At 31.4% G+C, this 20,574-nt stretch overlaps 2 protein-coding genes and 1 non-coding gene across 6 annotated transcripts; all 3 read left to right on the top strand.

Moving 5' to 3' along the window:
• Window positions 1-373: 373 nt before the first annotated feature.
• On the top strand, window positions 374-2,480 carry LOC105792123 (methylsterol monooxygenase 1-1). Its single transcript, XM_012620532.2, has 5 exons — window positions 374-1,011; window positions 1,124-1,446; window positions 1,562-1,709; window positions 1,791-1,823; window positions 2,033-2,480. The coding sequence occupies exons 1-5, from the start codon at window positions 682-684 to the stop codon at window positions 2,111-2,113; spliced, it is 915 nt and encodes a 304-aa protein (XP_012475986.1). The 5' UTR covers window positions 374-681; the 3' UTR covers window positions 2,114-2,480.
• A 490-nt stretch (window positions 2,481-2,970) lies between these two features.
• Window positions 2,971-3,043, top strand: TRNAK-CUU (transfer RNA lysine (anticodon CUU)). Its single transcript has one exon. It is a non-coding gene; the product is annotated as a tRNA-Lys (tRNA).
• A 6,257-nt stretch (window positions 3,044-9,300) lies between these two features.
• Window positions 9,301-13,479, top strand: LOC105792117 (uncharacterized). 4 transcript variants are annotated; one of them, XM_052634515.1, is made up of 3 exons: window positions 9,301-11,955; window positions 12,453-12,522; window positions 12,850-13,479. In XM_052634515.1, the coding sequence occupies exons 1-2, from the start codon at window positions 9,623-9,625 to the stop codon at window positions 12,520-12,522; spliced, it is 2,403 nt and encodes an 800-aa protein (XP_052490475.1). In that variant the 5' UTR covers window positions 9,301-9,622; the 3' UTR covers window positions 12,850-13,479. The 4 variants fall into 4 exon arrangements, with proteins under 4 accessions (XP_052490475.1, XP_052490476.1, XP_012475977.1 ...); XM_052634516.1 differs by having other exon boundaries at window positions 12,453-12,545; XM_012620523.2 differs by having other exon boundaries at window positions 12,046-13,356.
• The last annotated feature ends 7,095 nt before the right edge of the window (window positions 13,480-20,574 follow it).

The following is a 20,574-nucleotide window of genomic DNA, read 5'->3' as shown; positions in this document are numbered from 1 at the left end:
ATAAAGTGTTTAATTTTTTTTATCATTTTTTAATTTATTTTAAACTATTCAAGTAGCAATTAATTTATTTTTATTTTGTTGGCAGTATTATATCTTTATTAATGTGAATTTCTTGTATCTATTTTTCTAATTTTTTATTTTCATTAGATTAAAATATATATTACTTTTGTTGGTGGTGAACTCAAATTTTTTAAAGAATTAAATCAATATTTTATAGTAACAATTTTAATTTAAAATTTTATTAATTATAGAAACCTTAAATTAGATTTCACAAGTACTGCTATCATTAAACTTCTTTTTAAGTAACTTATTTACTGTTTTTATTCATCATATATGTACTTACCTTATCACCGCCATTCCCCATTGATGGAGCTAAAAATTTCGACAGTATTCCACTGAAGAAGATGAACCTTATTAGCCTTTGGACAGCTTCGAAAGACCTTTCTAGCTTTGGAACCACTAACTAGATCCCTCCTTCCCAAGTCCCCATGCAGACAAACAGGAAACGACGACGATCTAACAACTCCCAACATATATAATATTACCACTATTTGATTGATACACGTAACATTACACTCTCAATTCCTTCATTTAAATTCTCGCTTGCATCTCTTGATTGCAATCAATCTACCAGCACTGACTGCCGCCACACTCACCGATACCGCCGAGGCAACACTGAAGATGTTACCCTTTAATACAATCGAGGAGGCTACTACATTCCTCGGACGGAACTTGACGGTGGCCGAGACACTATGGTTTAATTACTCGGCTCAAAAATCAGATTACTATCTTTACTGCCACAACATTTTGTTTTTATTCCTCATATTTACTTTTGTGCCTTTGCCGCTTGTTTTCGTTGAGACGATGAGATCTCTGGGTTTCCTTAAGTACAAGATTCAGCCCAAAGTTAAGATGTCCTTATCTGAGATGTTCAGGTGTTATAAAGATGTTATGCGGATGTTTGTTCTTCTTGTGGGTCCTTTGCAGTTATCATCTTATCCTTCAATTAAGGTCAAAATCATTGATATTTTGATGTTGTTGATTAGTTTTCTGGGAAATTGGATTTGGTTTTGCTGAATCATGTAATAGGTTTATCTAAAAGTGCATGTGTTTTGTTTGACAGATGGTTGGGATTCGAACAGGGTTGCCATTGCCATCAATGTGGGAGATACTGGCACAATTGACGGTATATTTCATGATAGAAGATTACACCAATTACTGGATTCACAGGTTCCTGCATGGGAAATGGGGGTATGAGAATATTCACTGGGTTCACCATGAATACTCTGCTCCCATTGGGTTTGCTGCACCCTACGCACATTGGCTTGAAGTTTTGATCCTTGGGATTCCAACTTTTCTTGGACCAGCTATTGTTCCAGGGCATATGATCACCTTTTGGTTGTGGATTGCTTTAAGGCAAATTGAAGCTATAGAGACACACAGTGGGTATGCCATTTCTTTTATTATATCTCTGAACTGCCTGCTTGAAAGTGGTAGCTTTCGTCTTTAAGTGCTTTCCGCTGCATAAGTCACAGTTTATAGTATTAGTTGAATAATGCAGATATGATTTCCCCTGGACTCCCACAAAATATATCCCATTTTACGGTGGTGCAGATTACCATGATTACCACCATTATGTTGGACAACAAAGCCAGAGCAATTTTGCTTCGGTGTTTACTTATTGCGATTATATCTATGGCACTGACAAGGTAATTAACAATGTGAGATTACTCTTTTCTTAAATTTGATTTAACACTATCAGCTGATAATTTCTGTACTATAATGGTTAGGGCTACCGCTACCATAAGAAGGTTCTAAGGAAGGTAAGCTGCTTCATCTTTTGTTGTGCATCTTTCACTTTATGGCCATGGTTGTTATATGCTTCACTAAGAAACTAAGACAAAAGGCTATGAACTCATGGACTTGCATTATGTTCATTAGTTATCGTATAGCAATTACATATCATGTTTTCTAGCTTGACTTATGTTCGTTTTGCTTCTGTAAATTAATTCATTTTCCTGATGTGAATCAGTTGAAAGTGCAATCAAGAATTTATGGTACACAGAATGGAGGCTCATACTATGCTTTTACTCAAGATCTTAAATCAGAATAGCAATGTCAATCGAGTCAAGTCTCTCGAGCAACCTCTCTAATGGTGTGTACATCTAATGGAAACCCAATTTTCAAGCATGACAAACCTTTTTATGTGATCTTATGTAGTTCGAGGGAGATATCATCTATTACTAGTTAGGCTTGATTTCTGCCCTGTGTTTATAACCTTTTGTTTAAGCTTAAGAAACTATGGATGAGAAGCATGATGTGTTTGTCCCACAATAAGTTTAATAGTGAGCTATAGAATCTGCAAGCGTTGATATCTTGTATCCTCTCATATCAAGGAACAGAGTAAGTAAACTTTGCATGTGAATTCTTCATTCACATTTGATATGAGTTTGAAATGGAACTTGGTGTTGACAGGCAAAGTAGGTTCTTTCTTGTTTCATTGATTCGAAAATCCATCGTTGCAGGTGTCGCTTTGTAGAAGTGAGTAAACAGTGAGCCTTGGGGGTGGGGGTAGTTCCATTTCAGCGATGATCCCATCACTGGTTCATTTCTGTTTGTCACTAATGCTGAATTGTGCAACTGCATATAAACTGTGTTTTGAGATTAAAATGCAGAGTCAACAAGAACTAATTTCCAGGTCTTTAGTTTTAAGCAATCCAGCCTAAGGCCTTTTTTTAAGAGATCTCCGCTGATATAATCTCGATGGCGCAGCTGGTTCTGTTGATTTGACAAAGAATTAATCTTAGTTGCTACAAATGAATGCATGTCATTTTTACAAACAAGTCTGTCTAGCTCAGTCGGTAGAGCGGAAGGTTCTTAACTTTGTGGTCGTACGGTGGGCTGCAATTTTATTTGTCATACTAATTTTGTACAGTTATTTACAACAAAGAGAGAACAACTTACAACCAGGCCCGTCTAGCTCAGTCGGTAGAGCGCAAGGCTCTTAACCTTGTGGTCGTGGGTTCGAGCCCCACGGTGGGCGTACTGTTCCTTTTTTCAAATGCTGTATTGTTTCGTTCACAACCTAAATCCCATTTACATTTTGGGCCTCATGATATACCAGAATTGGCCCATGAAAACTATTTGTTCTTCAGTTTACTATTATCTATGTCTAATTTTAATTTCATGACATTCACGTTATGAATAGCGTTGATCCATTTTAGTTGTTATTCATTCTAAATGATAATGATTTATGATTTAAAACTGTACTCTCTTTTTTTGAGTAAAAGTTACCCCACGTAATTTGTTATTAAACTGAACGAAGTGGACAAAATTTTAACTTCCATAACTTTGTTTGTGTTAAATTATAGAAGAGCAATTTGAAAATTAAAATATACTCTAAACACAATTTTCAAAACTAAATTAGTTGTTGAACTGGTCCGGCCATTGATTCATACGGATGAATTAAAGAAATCATTGAAATAAAAAATATTTAAAAGACCAATTCAATCAATCTCTTAACCTGGATCAACCAGTCCGTATCAATTCGTGGATCAACTAATTTAATACCTCTCTTCGAATCGATACTATGATTGGTTCCAACTTCCAACCAATTCGATTCAAACAATCGTGATTCTAAGCATCTGCATTTTGTGTATTTAGAATTTAATCCTTCTATTTTTATTTTTAAGAATTTAATTTATCTACTTTTTGGATTTAAAAATCTATTTTCAAATTATATATATTCACGTCACTATTTGAACTAATTAATAACATTATACAAATATAGAGACCAAATAATGCTAAAAATTAAATCCCATCGAAAGACTTTATCATGATAAAATATTTTGTAAAATTGGATTTCGAGATAATAAATTTGAAATTTAATTTTTCATGAATAGTTGTTTATGGTTGCTACAAGTGAAAGTATTTCAATTTTTAAAAAAATGTTTGTAACGTTTTTAATCAACATTTCACATCTGTCAGCATGGGTTTTCCTTCTTTTTTTTTTAAATCCGAATTTATATGTATTTACGTATTAAAAACATTGATCCTAAAAATAAATTGTATCTAAAATTATAAATTACAAAAAAGAAGTTAAAACTAAATTCTAATATAATTTCATTTTGATTTTATGCCCCAATCATAGTTTAAATATTAAATATATGTAATTTATAATTATAGATACAATTTATTTTTGTTATCTTTTTTAATTATACTTGAAACTCAGTAACTATAATAAAACTTTGGTTAAAATATGTCTTGTAAGTGTTTATAATTTTGGGTATTTTTCTTATTTCAAAATGTCACGCAAACAAATTTAAAAATATTAATAACAAGATGTTTAAAATATTAATAAAGGGGAGGGAAACAGCCAACTTTTCTCAAACCTTGTGGTTGGATTGATGGGCCCATTTTTAATCAATTTTATCAGCTTCACATTTGGACTATGGTAGCATTGCTAAACATAAGTTTCCTGATTTTTAGATCAAAAGCTTTCCAGATTTTTAGTTTGTTGAATTCAGTTGAAAGTTAGATTCTTTTTCAAAGGATACTTCACATTTTTTTCAATTTCAGCATTAAATTTTTCACAAAAATTGAGAATTTATTTTAGAATTATATCAATCTATATAATTATTAAAAAACCATATTCGAAATGAATGTGGATGCAAGATTCAAATGAGTTTGGACTGCCATTTGTCCATATTCATTTTATGTGCATATTTTAATATTTTTAATAAAAAATTAAGTGATGATTCAAATTGAAAATAATTATCAAATTCAGAAATTAGATGTTACTTTTTCCTTTTAGAAATAAAAATATTATTTTGAGGGTGTTTTTCCTTATATAAAATCAATAAAAAATCAAATTAACCTGAATAAATCAACAAAATTACTCTCACGCGATGGGATTTAATCTTGAGACAACATAGTCTCCAAAACTTTTATTTTATTATTTCAACCAAGGTATTTTATAAATATATATGTTTAACTAATCTAGTATAATAATAATAAAAAAACCTTCCAATTAAAATCTAAGCAATATAAAAATATAAGAATAATAAATATTTATAAATTGTATGATGTTACTTATTAAAAGAAATAACTAAATGTTAAGAAATTAAATTATTAGTATTCTTTTTATCAAGAGTAGTTTAATTATTGCTTTAAATGTCTGATTTGAAAAATTAGCTAGAAATGTAATTGTTTGTAACTATGTATTTGTAATATATTTGGATAATTACTGTGTCTCGCTAAATTGAATGTAATCAGAGTACCTAATTACACTCATTAATTCTTAAATAAAAACATTTATGCTCAAATCTCATTATCCTATATGGCTTTTCAAATATGGTTACATATTATTTAAGTTTAAAAGGTTGTTTTATATAATAATAATAATAGTATTTTAATTTTAGGACATATATTTATGTTTAAAAATATGATTATATGTTATTTTACTAATTTCGTTTAAATAAATTAAATTTTTTATTAACAATAGATATTTTTATACGTTTTAACCTACTAAATAATTAATTAAATTACATAAAATTTATTATAATTTATTTATACTAATTTTATTTAAATTACATAGTAGTTACTATTAATTATTTATACTAATTTTTCAAGGACCAATTAATGATAATAAAGATTGTTTGACATTTGAAGGAGATTAAATAAATATAAATTTTAACTCCCTAAACTTGAATTTTGTTAATGTATGATTATGTGGAACTCTAAGGTCGTGCCATTTCGTCACATGAAAAAAGTTAATATTTTATTCCATTTATACATTATTTTATAATTTTTAATAATTTCTTTTAAAGTTTTTTTAGGTGATGACATGACTTTATCTTAGAGTGGCATATTATCACATAAATATTCAATGATGAATGAGATTGATTGAAAATTTATCGCGATAATGTTAATTTTTGTAGATTCACGGTAGAGTTTTTTTTTTTGGAGATTTACTTTGGACATTAAAGGTGAAAGTGAAATTGGAAGAACGGATGCTACTGATATTTTGGCACCCCTATTAGATTTGAGAACATGTGGCAAATGGAGTAATTTTTTAGCATGCATGCTCAGGTTTATCATTCCACATATATCATTCCCAATCAATTGTTAAAAAATGTTGCCCATCCTAACATTTCTTGTTTTGGAGGTTTTAACTCAACAAGCTCTTGCAAAACCTCCATTCACCAAACACTACAATTAGAGGGTTTGGCTACCCAATCTTCCATTTGTGACCAAAGCAGCTAAAAAAGGCTCAAAATACTGTTTACCAAATACCCGTATATCTTAATAATTACAATTTGTCTAATTATTTGTTGTTCAAAAACAATTTTTTTTAAATTATCATTTCAATAGTAAAAAGAGTAATTACAACACATCATATTTTAACATAAAAAGTTATCCTCACAAGAAAATGTATTGGAATAGAATTTATACATCTTCTATGTCTATTTTACAATTAATCAAAACTAATTTTTCATACTCCAGTTATTTGTTTTTCAAATTCATAACCTATAATGGATATCTCTTTCTTTCAATCTTTTAGAACCGGATCAATGATCGAATTATTTTGTCCATTAGTTCATTGGTCGGATCATATTATAATTTATCTAAATTAGAATTTCTTATAATTATAGGGCTCAAGGGTGTAAAATCCCTCAAACTTTTTCAAAAAAAATAATTAAGCTTTGACCCTTTTTTTGTACTCACTTGGGTAATTGAACTTTCAAAATGCATAAAAAAATCCCTATTTAAAAAAAAAGACAATTAAGCCCCTATTTTTTTTTTTGCACTCAATTAAGTACTTGGACTGACCCTAATTTTTTTTCCAGTTAAAGCCACCACGTGTCACATCCACAGCGTGACATGTAAGAAAAATGATAAAAAAATCAATATAAGTTATAAAAAATATTAAATTTAAAAGAAACTATAAAAAATATTAAAAATTAGAAAAAAATTATAAAATCATAAAAATTATAAAAAATGTAAAGAAATATAAAAATCGTAAAAAAATATAAAAATGATCGTACTAAAAGAAACATTTTATAATTTTTCTATAACTTTTATTGATTTTTATTTTTTATCATTTTTTGCCACATGTCATGCTATGTTGCGACACGTGATTGCTTTAATTAAAAAATTGAGACTCGTTAACTTTAACGATCAACAGTTAAAGTTAATGGTTAAATGGCCTTTTTAATGCATTTTATAAAATTTTTATGACTTTTATAAAAATTACAATTTTTTATAATTTCTTATGATTTTTATATATATATTTTCTAATTTTTATTAAAATTTAATATTTTTATGACTTTTATTGATTTTTATTTTTATAATTTTTGCCATATGTCATGCTGTAATTATGACACGGGTTGGCTTTAATTGAAAAAAATTAGGGTTAGTTAAATTTAACGGTCAAAGGGTATTTTTTATGCATTTGACAGTTCAATTGCCTAATTGAGTACAAAAAATATCAGAGGCTTAATTGCTTTTTTTAAAAAAGTTTGAGGGACTTTTGATGCATTTTGAAAGTTTAAGTACATAAACGAGTGCAAAAAAAGTAGAGACTTAATTACTTTTTTGAAAAATTTTGAGAATTTTTATACTCATAAGCATAATTATAATAAAATGTAATTGCTATATCTTAGTAATTACAGTTTAAAATAAAATTTTTAAAATAAACGTCATTTCGAAAATAAAGAGTGTAATTAAAACGCGCCATATTTTAATATCCTCATAAAAAGTGTGAAAACTAAATTTTCTTACTTTAGTTATTTTTTATTCAAGAGTCAATTAATGAGTTAGATATCTCTTTCTTTTAATTTTTATAGAATCGGATTAATAATTAAACTATTTTATTCATTAATTCGATTAGTTAGTTGGATCAAATTTAAAAAATATTAAAAAATAAAATATATTATTCAACTCATTTTTAATTGATTCAACAAATTTCGATATTGTTCTTCAAATTAATATCTTAATCAATTTTTAGTCCAACCAATCCGATGCGGAACATTATTGCTTTCCTTACCCACCATCAAACTTCAGTTTTTAAAGTCGATGGTATTATACGATAAGACAATCAAATGTCAACTTTTAATGCCCCAGTTATAGAGATCCATTGAATCAATATAAAAACCATATGTTAACCCAATTGTCATCCACCTTCCCTAGCCAACAATTTTGATTTCTTCTTCCATTCCCTACTCCCAAAAACTATTAAATTATAAGTTGAAAAATATATAAATATAATTATTAATAACATAAATAAATTAAAAGTTCTATAAAATTACCTAAAAGTTTTGATATTTCATTTTAAAAAAATGAAAGAGAAATTTAACCTTTGTAGTTTTCTATATTTTCGTCACAGTCCAACCATCCCCTTACCAAATAAACTCAAAAAAAATCATGCACATAAAATAAAGCTTCTCAAGGAAAAAAATTATGATAGTACTCACTTTTATTATTATTATTATTATTATTATTATAGACTTAAGCTTCATTCTTGAAAAGCTTATCTGGGTTTGCACTCAAATGCTGCATCGACATTGAATCCATATTATTGTTAAGAAAGCATTTCTTTGATGGCAGTAATGGAGAAGAAATGAAGAGACACAACCAAAGAACAGCCGATATATATGTATATATCTCTCTTTAATGCTTTACCCTTTTTGTTCGTGTGGAAAGTAAGTAAACTTTACCTTGGATAAAATAAGGATATGTATATGTATCATAACATATGCCAAGTATGGTAATATAGTATTAGTTACACCCAAATTATAATTCCTGCAATTCTATGGTTAAATTACACCGTCCAAGAATTCATTAAATATATAGGAATAGAGAGCATAGTACGATGGATATGGAATTAACTGCTGTAGGTGAAAATAATTTCCTTTTTTTTTAATTAAAAAAGAATGAAATTCTCAAAGGAAAAAGGAAGGAAAAGAAACAGAAAGGACAAAGAAGACCCAACACCACCACCATCACGAAAGGGAAAGCAAGAAAAAAATATGGTTTGATTTTTTTTTTATAAGTAATAATGGTGGAAACATGAATGTGATACCAAAACTAGAACCTTTGAAGGCGCGTGTTTTTTACTCTCCAATTACCTGTTCGTGACAACCAATGTAAGGTAGTAATTGTCTTCGTACGTGGGGCTTTGGTGTTATACCTCATTGCACCAGTTCCCATCAACATGTTCCCCTTTCCCTTCCCCACTCTCACCTCGACGGCGCGTGTTATTTCCCTCAATATAATAACCCCCTTTCAACTTTCATGTCCCCCCCCCCTTGCTTTTCTTTTCTTTTTCTATGGCCCTTTTTTTTTGGCTTTGAAATTTCTGCTGCAAAACAATAACTTGAACCCCAAAAAAGTGGAGAAAAAGGAAAAAAAAAAAGTCTGCATGAAGTGTCGCCGGGGAATCAAGATCCGGTCAGCACCGGTGGATTTTCCCGGCTGAATGTAAAAACCCATTTATTAATCATCGTTGACTATAGCAGAAGAAGAAAATGATGATGACAAGAACAAGGAGGAGAATTTTTCAGTGAAGCTCCAAAAGGAGTTACCAAAATTTCCATTTTTTTCTTCATTTTGGTCCTTTGTAATGGCTGCCACGACTAATACAACGACGACTCCAGTGGATTCAATCTCTGCCGACGAGTTAACAGCAAAGGCCGTCCACAAAAGGTACGAAGGTTTAGTCATGGTTCGAACCAAGGCTATAAAAGGCAAAGGAGCTTGGTATTGGGCTCATCTCGAGCCCATGCTCGTTCATAACACTGATACCGGACTCCCCAAAGCTGTAAAGCTCCGGTGTTCTTTTTGCGACGCCGTCTTCTCAGCTTCTAATCCTTCAAGAACGGCTTCAGAGCATCTAAAAAGGGGAACCTGTCCCAACTTTAACTCACTTGCTAAACCCATTTCATCTGTTTCTCCATCTCCAACAACGATGACAGCAGCCACCGCTACTACTCAAAGTAATAGAAAACGACGTTCTTCTTCTGTTACTGTAACTGCCACTGGCGGGGTCCTTGTTGGCTCGGTTCCGGGTTGTTCTTATCAAGCTACTCCGTTGGCTATTGTTGATCCATCAAGGTATTGCGGGGAGTCAGATTACTCGCCGTCTCCTGGGACGACTATGACGGTGAGTGGTGGCAATTCGGTACAACATCAGCAGCAATTGGTTTTGTCTGGAGGGAAAGAGGATTTTGGTGCCTTGGCTATGTTAGAAGATAGTGTGAAGAAGCTAAAAAGTCCTAAAACATCACCTGGACCAACTTTAAGCAAGTCCCAGATTGAATGCGCAGTTAATCTATTAGCTGATTGGGTTTACGAGTGTTGTGGGTCGGTTTCATTTTCGAGCCTTGAACATCCCAAGTTCAGAGACTTTCTTAACCAGGTTGGGTTGCCACCGGTTTCCAGGAGGGTGCTTGCTGGGAGTAGATTGGATGCTAAATATGAAGCAGTGAAAACTGAATCCGAAGCAAGGATTAGAGATGCTCTGTTCTTTCAGGTTTCATCCGATGGGTGGAAAGTCAAGAGGTTTGCTAGTGGGGAAGACAGCTTGGTGAATTTGACCGTGAATTTACCTAACGGGACTAGTTTGTATAGAAGAGCATTCTTTCTTAGTGGTTCCGTTCCTTCAAAATACGCCGAGGAGGTGCTGTGGGAGACGGTAACAGGAATTTGCGGCAACGCCGTCCAGCAGTGTGCTGGGATTGTTGCTGATAAGTTTAAGGGTAAAGCGTTGAGGAATTTGGAGAACCGGCATCATTGGATGGTTAATCTTTCTTGCATGTTTCAGGGTTTTAATAGTTTGATTAAGGACTTTAGCAAGGAGCTTCCTTTGTTCAAGACTGTGACCGAGAATTCCTTGAAGCTTGCAAATTTCGTAAATAAGACGAGTCAAATCCAAAGTTGCTTTCAAAAGCATCAGTTGCATGAGTTTGGGAGTGCTGGTTTATTACGAATGCCTTTGCATGATACTGAAAGCTTGGATTTTGGACCAGTGTATACAATGCTTGAAGATATATTAAACTCAGCTCGGGCATTTCAGTTGCTTTTGCATGACGAAACGTTTAAGATGTTATCCATGGAGGATCCATTTGCCAGGAAAATTGCAGAGATGATTCGAGATACGGGGTTTTGGAGTGAGTTAGAGGCGGTGCATTCATTGGTTAAGTTGATCAAAGAAATGGCTAAAGTGATTGAGACAGAAAGACCACTAGTTGGGCAGTGCCTACCACTATGGGATGATCTTAGAACCAAAGTGAAGGATTGGTGCTCAAGATTTCACATTGCAGAAGGTCCAGTAGAGAAAGTGATTGAAAAGCGGTTCAAGAAGAACTACCACCCGGCTTGGGCCGCTGCATATGTACTTGATCCTCTTTATTTGATCAAAGACATGAGTGGGAGGTACCTTCCCCCATTCAAATGCTTGACACTTGAGCAAGAGAAAGATGTTGATAAGCTGATAACTAGGCTTGTATCTAGGGAAGAGGCTCATATTGCTCTTATGGAACTTATGAAATGGAGAACAGAAGGTCTTGATGAGGTATATGCACGAGCAGTACAGATGAAGGAGAGAGATCTAGTGACAGGGAAGATGAAAATTGCTAATCCCCAAAGCAGTAGACTTGTTTGGGAAACTTATCTTACCAAGTTCAAGTCCCTAGGGAAAGTTGCGGTTAGGCTTATTTTCCTCCATTCAACTTCATGCGGATTCAAATGCAATTGGTCTTTCTTGAAATGGGTAGGTGCACATGAGCAGTCAAGGATAGGCATGGACAGGGCTCAAAAGTTGATATTTATAGCAGCACACTTGAAGCTCGAGAGGCGGGATTTTTCCAACGATGAAGAGAAGGATGCTGAGCTTTTCGCATCAGCAAATGTTGAGGATGATGTACTAAATGAGGTTCTTGTTGAAACATCCTCAGTGTAACGTTTTTCCCTTTTTCTTCCATTTCTTTAGAAATTTGTAAGATTTTTTATATTCTTTTTACAACCTTTCCCCTCATTTTGTATTAGTTTACTTACTCATTAGAAGATTTTGGGAGAGTTAAGTGGGAAGAAAAAGCATTGATTGGGATTGAATATTGTATTTCTACCACTCTGCTCAGCCTCACAGTATCTTTTACCTTAGCATGATTTTTGAAGCCTTTTCAATTTGCTGGTAAGTTTTCATGAATACAAGTTAGAGAACACGAAGGAAACTGTACAATTTTTCCTTTACAAGTCATATCATTTCAGCATAAAGAACTTATGTTCTGTTTATCTCGAGTAATATTGTATCTTACATGATCTGGTTTGGATGCTACCTTCCGATTTTGATTTGATATCATTTGTTCTTAGATGTATTGAAAAATGTTTGGGAAGGTTTTGCTGAAAAACCCTTTCAGTATTTCTGGTCTGAGCTACTTAAGCTTGGATGCTAGGTGGTCTTTCTTACGCCCATCTCGAGGGACTTTCCGCAAACTGAAGCTGGAACTAAAATTCCAAGTTTAGGTATGTTCTTTCCGCCGAAACAGGTAATTTGCCTGACCTTGCTGTATCGGTACCTAGATAGATGTGATTTCTGCCTTAATTTTTGTGACTTGTGATGCAAGCAAGTGCTTTTATGGGCTCGCTAGTAGATTCAAGTACATTTTTTTTTATCAGAGTTGTTTAGATAGGGCTCAATTCATCTTTAGGATATGTGGCTATGGTTGTTACTTATTTCTTGAGTTATTTTATCGACAAACATTCGGAAACAATTAGCTTCATCATTTTAAGTTGAGCTTGAAGTGAACAATGAACATCATCATTAAGCTGAATGTCCTTTTTTGTTGGCAGAAGCATGTGATAACAACATGGTCAGACCGGAGAGACAGGTAAGAAGGTTGGGGCGTTAGCATTGTCGGACCATGATTATATTAGAATTTGGGTGGAGGAACCTAGGATGTGAAGTTTTTTGGCATAGGTTCCCGGGGCCGTCCTGAGCCATAGTTCAGTACATGGGCCAGCAACCTCAACCTGGGAAAGAAATGAGAGACCAAGCCATTGTAGGTGGAGAAGCACTCGTAACTGTTCCCATCTTATCTACATTTCCCTGTGTTATGTTTTTGGGTCGTTGGGAGAGTGGAGCCCCACCATGAAAGAAAGTGCCAAGTCTTTTTCATAGCTTCAAGTGTTATTTTTTTCCCATCAAATCATCAATTTTTAGCTTTTAAACATTCCAAAGCTCATGAAAGGTTTAGACTTGAGAGTGTGTTTGTAAGAATTAGAGTTTACAGTGTTGTTTTTATTATTATTACAAATTCATTGTGTTGTTTGAATTTAGACGATAATTCTTGTCGGCAAGTGATGGTAGTGGTGACTGCTCAACAAACAAAGGCTAAGCTACTAATACTATCATATGTTACATTATTCATTGATTCCACTAAGTTTTTGTTTGATATATACATAATGATTAGTATAGGACGACACTGTCTTTATACAAGAATCTTTACCCCTTTCTATGCTTATCAACATCATCATCATAATGCCTTTTCTTAGTGCTTTTTCTTAAAAAAAAAATCTTAACAAAATTTACTAAAATAAAATCATATGCCAAAGTATATTAGTTGGTGTATTATTGTACTTGGAATTTGATATTTAACAAAAATTAGTTTTTTATAAATTTGTTACATAAATATGTTTCACCCGTACTCTAATTATTACGAAATGACTGATTAAATTTGATATCATGAGCCAAGTGATGCAAATTTAATTGATTAAATTCCCAAAAAAAATCTTTAATTTTGAAAAGAATAAGAAATAAATAATATAAATGTTATTTAGCATAAAATTCTAAATACTTTTATTAATAATTTAAAAATTTACTGATTATCTATCTTGTTATTTAAACTTCTATTTGAGTTGGCTTTATAAATCAACTGGACACCAACTTGGTTAGAAAACTACTACATCATCGTTACATATTTGAAATAAGTTATATACTTACATGAGTACTTTTGTCCTTTTACATTTTTAATAAAACCAATATAAAATTACATATGTGAAGATCTAACCCATGCCACACTAACATCTATAAAATATTTTCTTACAACTCCAACCAAAGTTTTATTTTATGTTTTTTTATATATATATTTCAATGTTATTACACAAATTATTTTACTTACATTGTTTGTATATATTAATAATGCCATGATTAAGTTGGTATCATATACCAACTCAAAACAAAAAAATACAATTGAATTGTACTTAATATTCTTAATCGATGTATTAATTTTGTTTTACTCACAATTAAAACTATTTTTATTTTAATTTCATATATATGTATGTGTTATTATTAGTTTCAAACCTTATTTTCATTAATTAATGTATATTATTTTTAAATACATGATTTCCACAGATACACATGTAAGAGAATTTTAGTTTAATTTTATTGAATTCATAATAACAAGTGTTAGGTGTAGTAATAAGATGATTATATTTCCAATAGAAGAATGGAAAATCAAAGCTTGAAAAAACATTATTAACAAAAATAATTATAAACCCTAAAATGGATCATTGTAGAATAAATATAAAAAATTAAAATAAGAAAAATATCCAGTTTATTTATATTTTATATTTTATTATACTCTATAACTCAAATCATACCCTCAGTTTGCTTTGTCACAGACGGATAATTTTCCATATATTATTATATTTATAATATCCAAAATTTTATCTAATTTAATCCTTGTATTCTTCTCAATTACAACAAATGAAAAACCAAATCCAAAAATTCCAAGAGAAAATGGGATTGACATTATTCAAACAAAATGTCAAACATCACTCATTTTTACTTCAACATGTAAAAAGTGGTGAGTCATTTAAAGCAAAAGACATTTTATAATTTGTGAGTTGGTAGATAATTAAGCAATTTATTTGAAGTAGAAGATCCATCCAACAAATCCATCGCTGAGAAGATGGTTGTGTTGATTCAAACCTTGATCAGATAAAAATGGGGAATTCCAATTTCAAAGTCAACAGACAAAGTAAACCCCACAAGAATCAATGAAAATAGGTTTGTTAAATGTTTTGGTTTTGAAAGAGGGTCACACATGAGCTCATAGTTTTGGAAGTTGTGAGATAAAAGTCAACTCTATAAAGTTGTTCTTCTTCACCTCTTCTATTCATTCATTTATTGACGGCCATTTACATACGGGTAGAGTAAAATGAATGAGATTGATTGGAAACATGATGGGTGCATCAAAAGCCGTCCAAGCCTTCACAATGAGACCATCTCTATTATTTATCTCATAGACTTTCGGCACTTTGCTCATTTTAAATTGGGTCATCCCTACCTTACCCTACCCGGCTCCACACCCAATTCGGGTACGAGACTTGGGAATACAATGTCACAATTTTACTGTATATTTGTTACTGACCGCTCTAGTCCTTGCTTCTTGTTGTGTAGTGCCTGTGGGCAAAATATAACATTGTATTTCACAAGGTTGTAAGTCAATCAGTTGGTCGGTTTCAGTAATCAATATAGTGCATTCATGGATAAATATTTTATAAAATAAAATGTTTTAATTTTTTTATCTTTTTAATAATTAATATTTTATATATGAAATGTATTTAATATCATTTGTAGATATTGATAAATCTGAAGTGATACATTAGTACCAATGTACATCAGAAACATGCATCCACCAATACAGTGCTAATTACTTTGAAATAAATACACCGTTCCTTAAATAATTAATTACTATAAATAAAAGATAAAACATTTTGCAAAGGAAAAAAATCAATAATTGTGTATTGAATAGATATTTATAAATAAATATGAAGGAGAGGAAAAAAGAAAAAAGCTTATTAATTGATTTATTTTATTTAAGTTGATTGCATATTATATAGCTAAGTATGTGTTATAGTAATCCAAAGTTGGAATTTTGAAAATGTTTTTTTTCTTAAGTTGGACAAAGATTTATTCCTCTTCTAAACCACGTGTTGGAATAAGAAATGGATCTCATTGGTCAATGTCCGTACTGTTGACGAAACCCTCAGTTAACGTCACTTTTTAAAAAAAGAAGAAGAGAATTTTCAGTTATTATAAAATCTAAAATATCTACAGTAGCCTCGGTAGTGGATAAAAAAAGAAAATATTCAGCTGTGGCCAAAATGAGTTAGGGTTGTGGTGTTCATATTCAATTTGAATTACTATTGTGCTAAAATATAAAAAGGGAAAATTGATCTACTTAATCACTGGAACGGGTGTGAAAGGCGTAAATTGAGTGGAAAAGGGTGCAACTTTCAAGCTTCAAATGATGTGGGATGAATAAAGAAGAGGAATGTGGTTTTGGGACTCAACCCACCATTAATCATTTCATCCTTAAGACAGATGAGTTCATCTTAATTTGTTGAGGAGGGTCCGGAGGAGTAATGACACAATCCTCATATTGAAATTTTCATTTCATTTTTTTAGTAATAAAAAAAAAGAACCCAGGAAATCATGATTTCCACTTGCAATTAACTTTCCTACTTCTTCATACTGTATAATGTAGTATGAAATCTATATTTTCTTTCCTTTCATTATTTCACAACAAGAGGGAATATTTAAATATAAAACAAAGGGGTTGAATTTATTTCATGTTTGACCAGCCAAGTGGGGTTTCCATGACTATCTTCTTTACTTGGGTTGCTTTTGTTGCTCTTCTGGGGACCATATCTCCTATTTAAATAATTTGATCCAACATCTCTCTTCTCTTTCTTTTTTTTTTTTAAAAAATTATTATTATTATTTTGATCTCAATTCTTTTTATTTATTTATATATCTTCAAACTTTAATTAAATTGTTTGGTATGGATGGAAAAGTACGATATTGATGTTTAATAAAAAAACAACAATTTAAGATTAAAAAAAAAAAAGATGAGAAAAAGTTATTACAAAAATAACAAAAGAATGGAGTGACCCATCAACTTACACCTATTCATATCCTTGATACTAAAATACCCGAAATTCCAGTATTACCCTTTTTATCATTGATGTTAAAATTGGTTTGGTATGGATAGTTTTGTGAATACGAAAATGGGGTGACAAGTTTACAAGCAAAAGAGGCAAAATAAGAAATAATGATTGCTACCCACCCTAAAAGGGGATGTATAAAATCTGAAAAAGTAAGATTTGGTGGGTACGTATATTCTTAGCTCTTTGGATTGCTTATCTCAAAAGATATTCCTTCACATTGGCTTTATTTTATTATTATGTCATTTCATTCCTTCTTTTAGGGTTTGGTTCCCATTTGTAAATAATATAGTTGAAGTTTAAAAGAAAAAGAAAAAGAAGAGCAGGAGCTGTCAAGCAAATAAGCAACTTTTAATTAAAATCTTTTTGCTTGTTACAGTAATATGTAGACATTACGCAAATTGCCAAGTGTGGCCAAGCAATGAGTGGAAATTCAGATGAGAATGCAAGCTTTTTCCAATGATTAAGAGGAGAGTGAAATGTGTGGTTTCATTTTGTAGCATTGAAAGGGATGGAGTATTAACAAATGTAGTAGCTTTCTTTAAAAATGATATTGGACAAATTAATCTCTATATATTTCTTCTTTTTGAACTATACAATTAATCCATAAATCTGAATTATGTGGTTTTTTAAAATAAAAGAAAATCCTTTAGAACCGATCGAGAATGTTTCAACTTCCTATTCATCATTTTATTTGTTTATTTGATCACACGAGCTATTTCTTTTATTTTTAAAAATTCATATGATGTAATCTAAGATGAGTTATTTGATAATATTATAGATTAGATTTCAATAAAGGGAGCATATTAAAGAAAGTTGTATGTGGTAGAAGTAAAGCAGCAGACGTAAACAAGAAGCAGCTTTGAAGAACATTATTCTATTCTAAAAGACTGCCAACTTTCTGATTTGTTCAACTTGTATTGATGATATTCATTTTGTGTACCACAAACTGGCAAGGCTTTGGCATTCATGCATGTGAGAAATTGGTAGATTTTATTACCAAGAACCGTCCTCTGTCTGTCTATCAGAACAACCAAACATGTCTTTTTATTTGTGCATCAAAACCAACCACAGACCCAAAAACTAGTGAAGAACAGAAGATGAGTTGTGGAAGTAGACAATCTCCACTCTTGCAATGCACGTTAAAGAAACCCAACTGCTCATTCAGCTTGGACCCTTTTCTGCAGAAACCCACAGATGCCAAATCCCTTTTGGGACCCTTTATTTTATTATTATAAGACCAAACTTGAAATGCCAAAGTCCACAAGCATAAATTAATTTTAAGGAAAAAAAGAAATTTTAAATAAGATTAACAACAGTATGTTTTGACTTTAGTACATGGGTTGTAATTTTCCTTGTTTCAGCTGATACTATATAGTTTTGGTGAGTCCTGGCTTTGGTTAAACAGACATATCGCATTGCAAGATTCTTCCTCTTTTTTAAGTTTTCGTATCCAAATTCAGCTCATGCATGAGCAACAAACCATCTCATTGTTCAAAATAAATATATATTTTTTTCAATTTGAGGTGAATCATTACTATCGTAGCAACCAGGAAAAAGTGGAATCATACTATTAAAAATTTGTAAAGAATTATGAGTAGAAATGGATTTTGTAAAAGAATATACACAAAAAATATGTGGACATCTATATAGACACTTTTATTTCGTTAATCATGTATATACTCAACTTTATTCTACAACTTTTATTTCATTCCTATACCTTTCCTTTGATTTACTGTTTCGATGGTAAAACTCCGACGTCTTTTTAATAAATTTCCTATATTACAAATCACCAATCATTCATTTCTATTTACTTCAAGCTCAACCGAGACATAAATAATAAAAAAATACATCAATCATTACCTTTTTAACTCTTCCAACAAGATCCAAACCTCCAAAACTTGTAAGAATGTAGACGCAACAATGAGGCCAACATAGTGTTGTAGGTAGGTTGAGCGGCCTACACGAGGTTTCAAGTTTCAACGTGAAACAATAATATATCACTATGTATGTATGTATGTCAACCTTGTTTTGAGTAATGAGTGGACCACTTTGGGGTTTCAACATATTGGTTATTTTGCCAACGACCACCAATTCTTCCATTTTTGCTCACTCATCATCCTAGCTTAGCTACTATCTCCTACCTGTACTAATTTTCATCAGATTCCGGGTGTTTGTCGGCTTTATACTTTTCCTCTGTATTAATTATTATAATTTTATATCATGTACTCAATGTAAAAAAGAAGAATAAGAAAAGATTAAATTATTCATACTTTGGAATGTAATAAAAAATGTATTAGATATTTTGTAAAAAATAATAGACGAAGAAATTTAGATGAATCTTGACAAATCCAATCACATAAAGCTTGATGTCTAATTTTGACTTTTGAGCATTGAAGGTGGTATAGATTAGCCTATATTAAATTAATATCAAATGAAATAGGAAAGATTGTGATGGTCTCCGTGCTAATACAGCAACTGATGGGGAAATGGCTTCAAAGAAAAGAAAACATCAAAGGTAGAGATAGGGAAAAAAGAGGTGATGAATTTCATGATTCCTCCATGGACACTAACCAGCTATTTGACTGTTTCCTTCCCTGGAATATTGAGCTTAATTCTAGTTGTTACTGAGTCAGAAGTATATACTATATCAAGCCAGACAAGAGGGTTGATATAAAACACAATATAGATTCTATGACTATACTAATCATTTTCCAACACTACTTTTTATGGTAACACCGCCCAAGATCTCCATTGTCCAAGTTGTTATTTATTTATTCACCGGGTCTGCAAGCAGATGATAATTCATAAATATCCATCATCTACTATTTCAATGTTCTCCTGTTACTGTCTCCTACCCAAAATAGGAAAACTGATCGACAAGTAATCAAAGCAGATCAGATAAACGAATATAAATTTACGGAAAGGGGGCTCATCAAAGTATACGTTGGTATCTCAGGTTTGCTGGGTGAATCTTCAATGCTTCTTGTAACCAAATCGTTGGTACTTTTTAAGCTTTGTTAGCCTCACTATCTATTTCTTTAATTCTCAGTAAAAATGTCCGGGTTTAGAACATTTATTGGATAAAAACTTTTAAACTTTGACTTTAATTATTTTAAAATTTACAATTAATTGAATTTTATAAAAGATATATCTAAAATCTTTTTCATTGAAAATTTTATAATTTATATTCAAAATTTTATCCATTATGAATTTTTTTTAAAAAAAAAAAATCGAAGTTGAAAAATTATGTTACTAGTGGAACGGAGTGGCTAGGAGAAGATGCTTGGTTTCTTGCGACAAGAAAACTCTATTTTTTTGTTTTTCTTCATAATGGTGAGTTGAGAATGTCATTACTAAACAGATAATCCAAAATTGAATCTAAAATTCGGGTATAAAATTTGATATCAACACAAAGGCTGGTTTGTTATTTACCATGGATAAAATTTGGCATGAATCTAACATAAACACATAAAAAAATTACCGGAACACAACAAATAAATCAGCCAGTTGATAGGATGAATATAAAACATTGAACATTGACAGAAGCAGATTAGCCATGCC

This window comes from Gossypium raimondii, chromosome 8 (genome assembly GCF_025698545.1).
Source record: "Gossypium raimondii isolate GPD5lz chromosome 8, ASM2569854v1, whole genome shotgun sequence".
NCBI lineage: Eukaryota > Viridiplantae > Streptophyta > Magnoliopsida > Malvales > Malvaceae > Gossypium > Gossypium raimondii.
The sequence above is the reverse complement of the archived record's forward strand: the minus strand, read 5'-3'. Positions and strand labels throughout refer to the sequence as shown.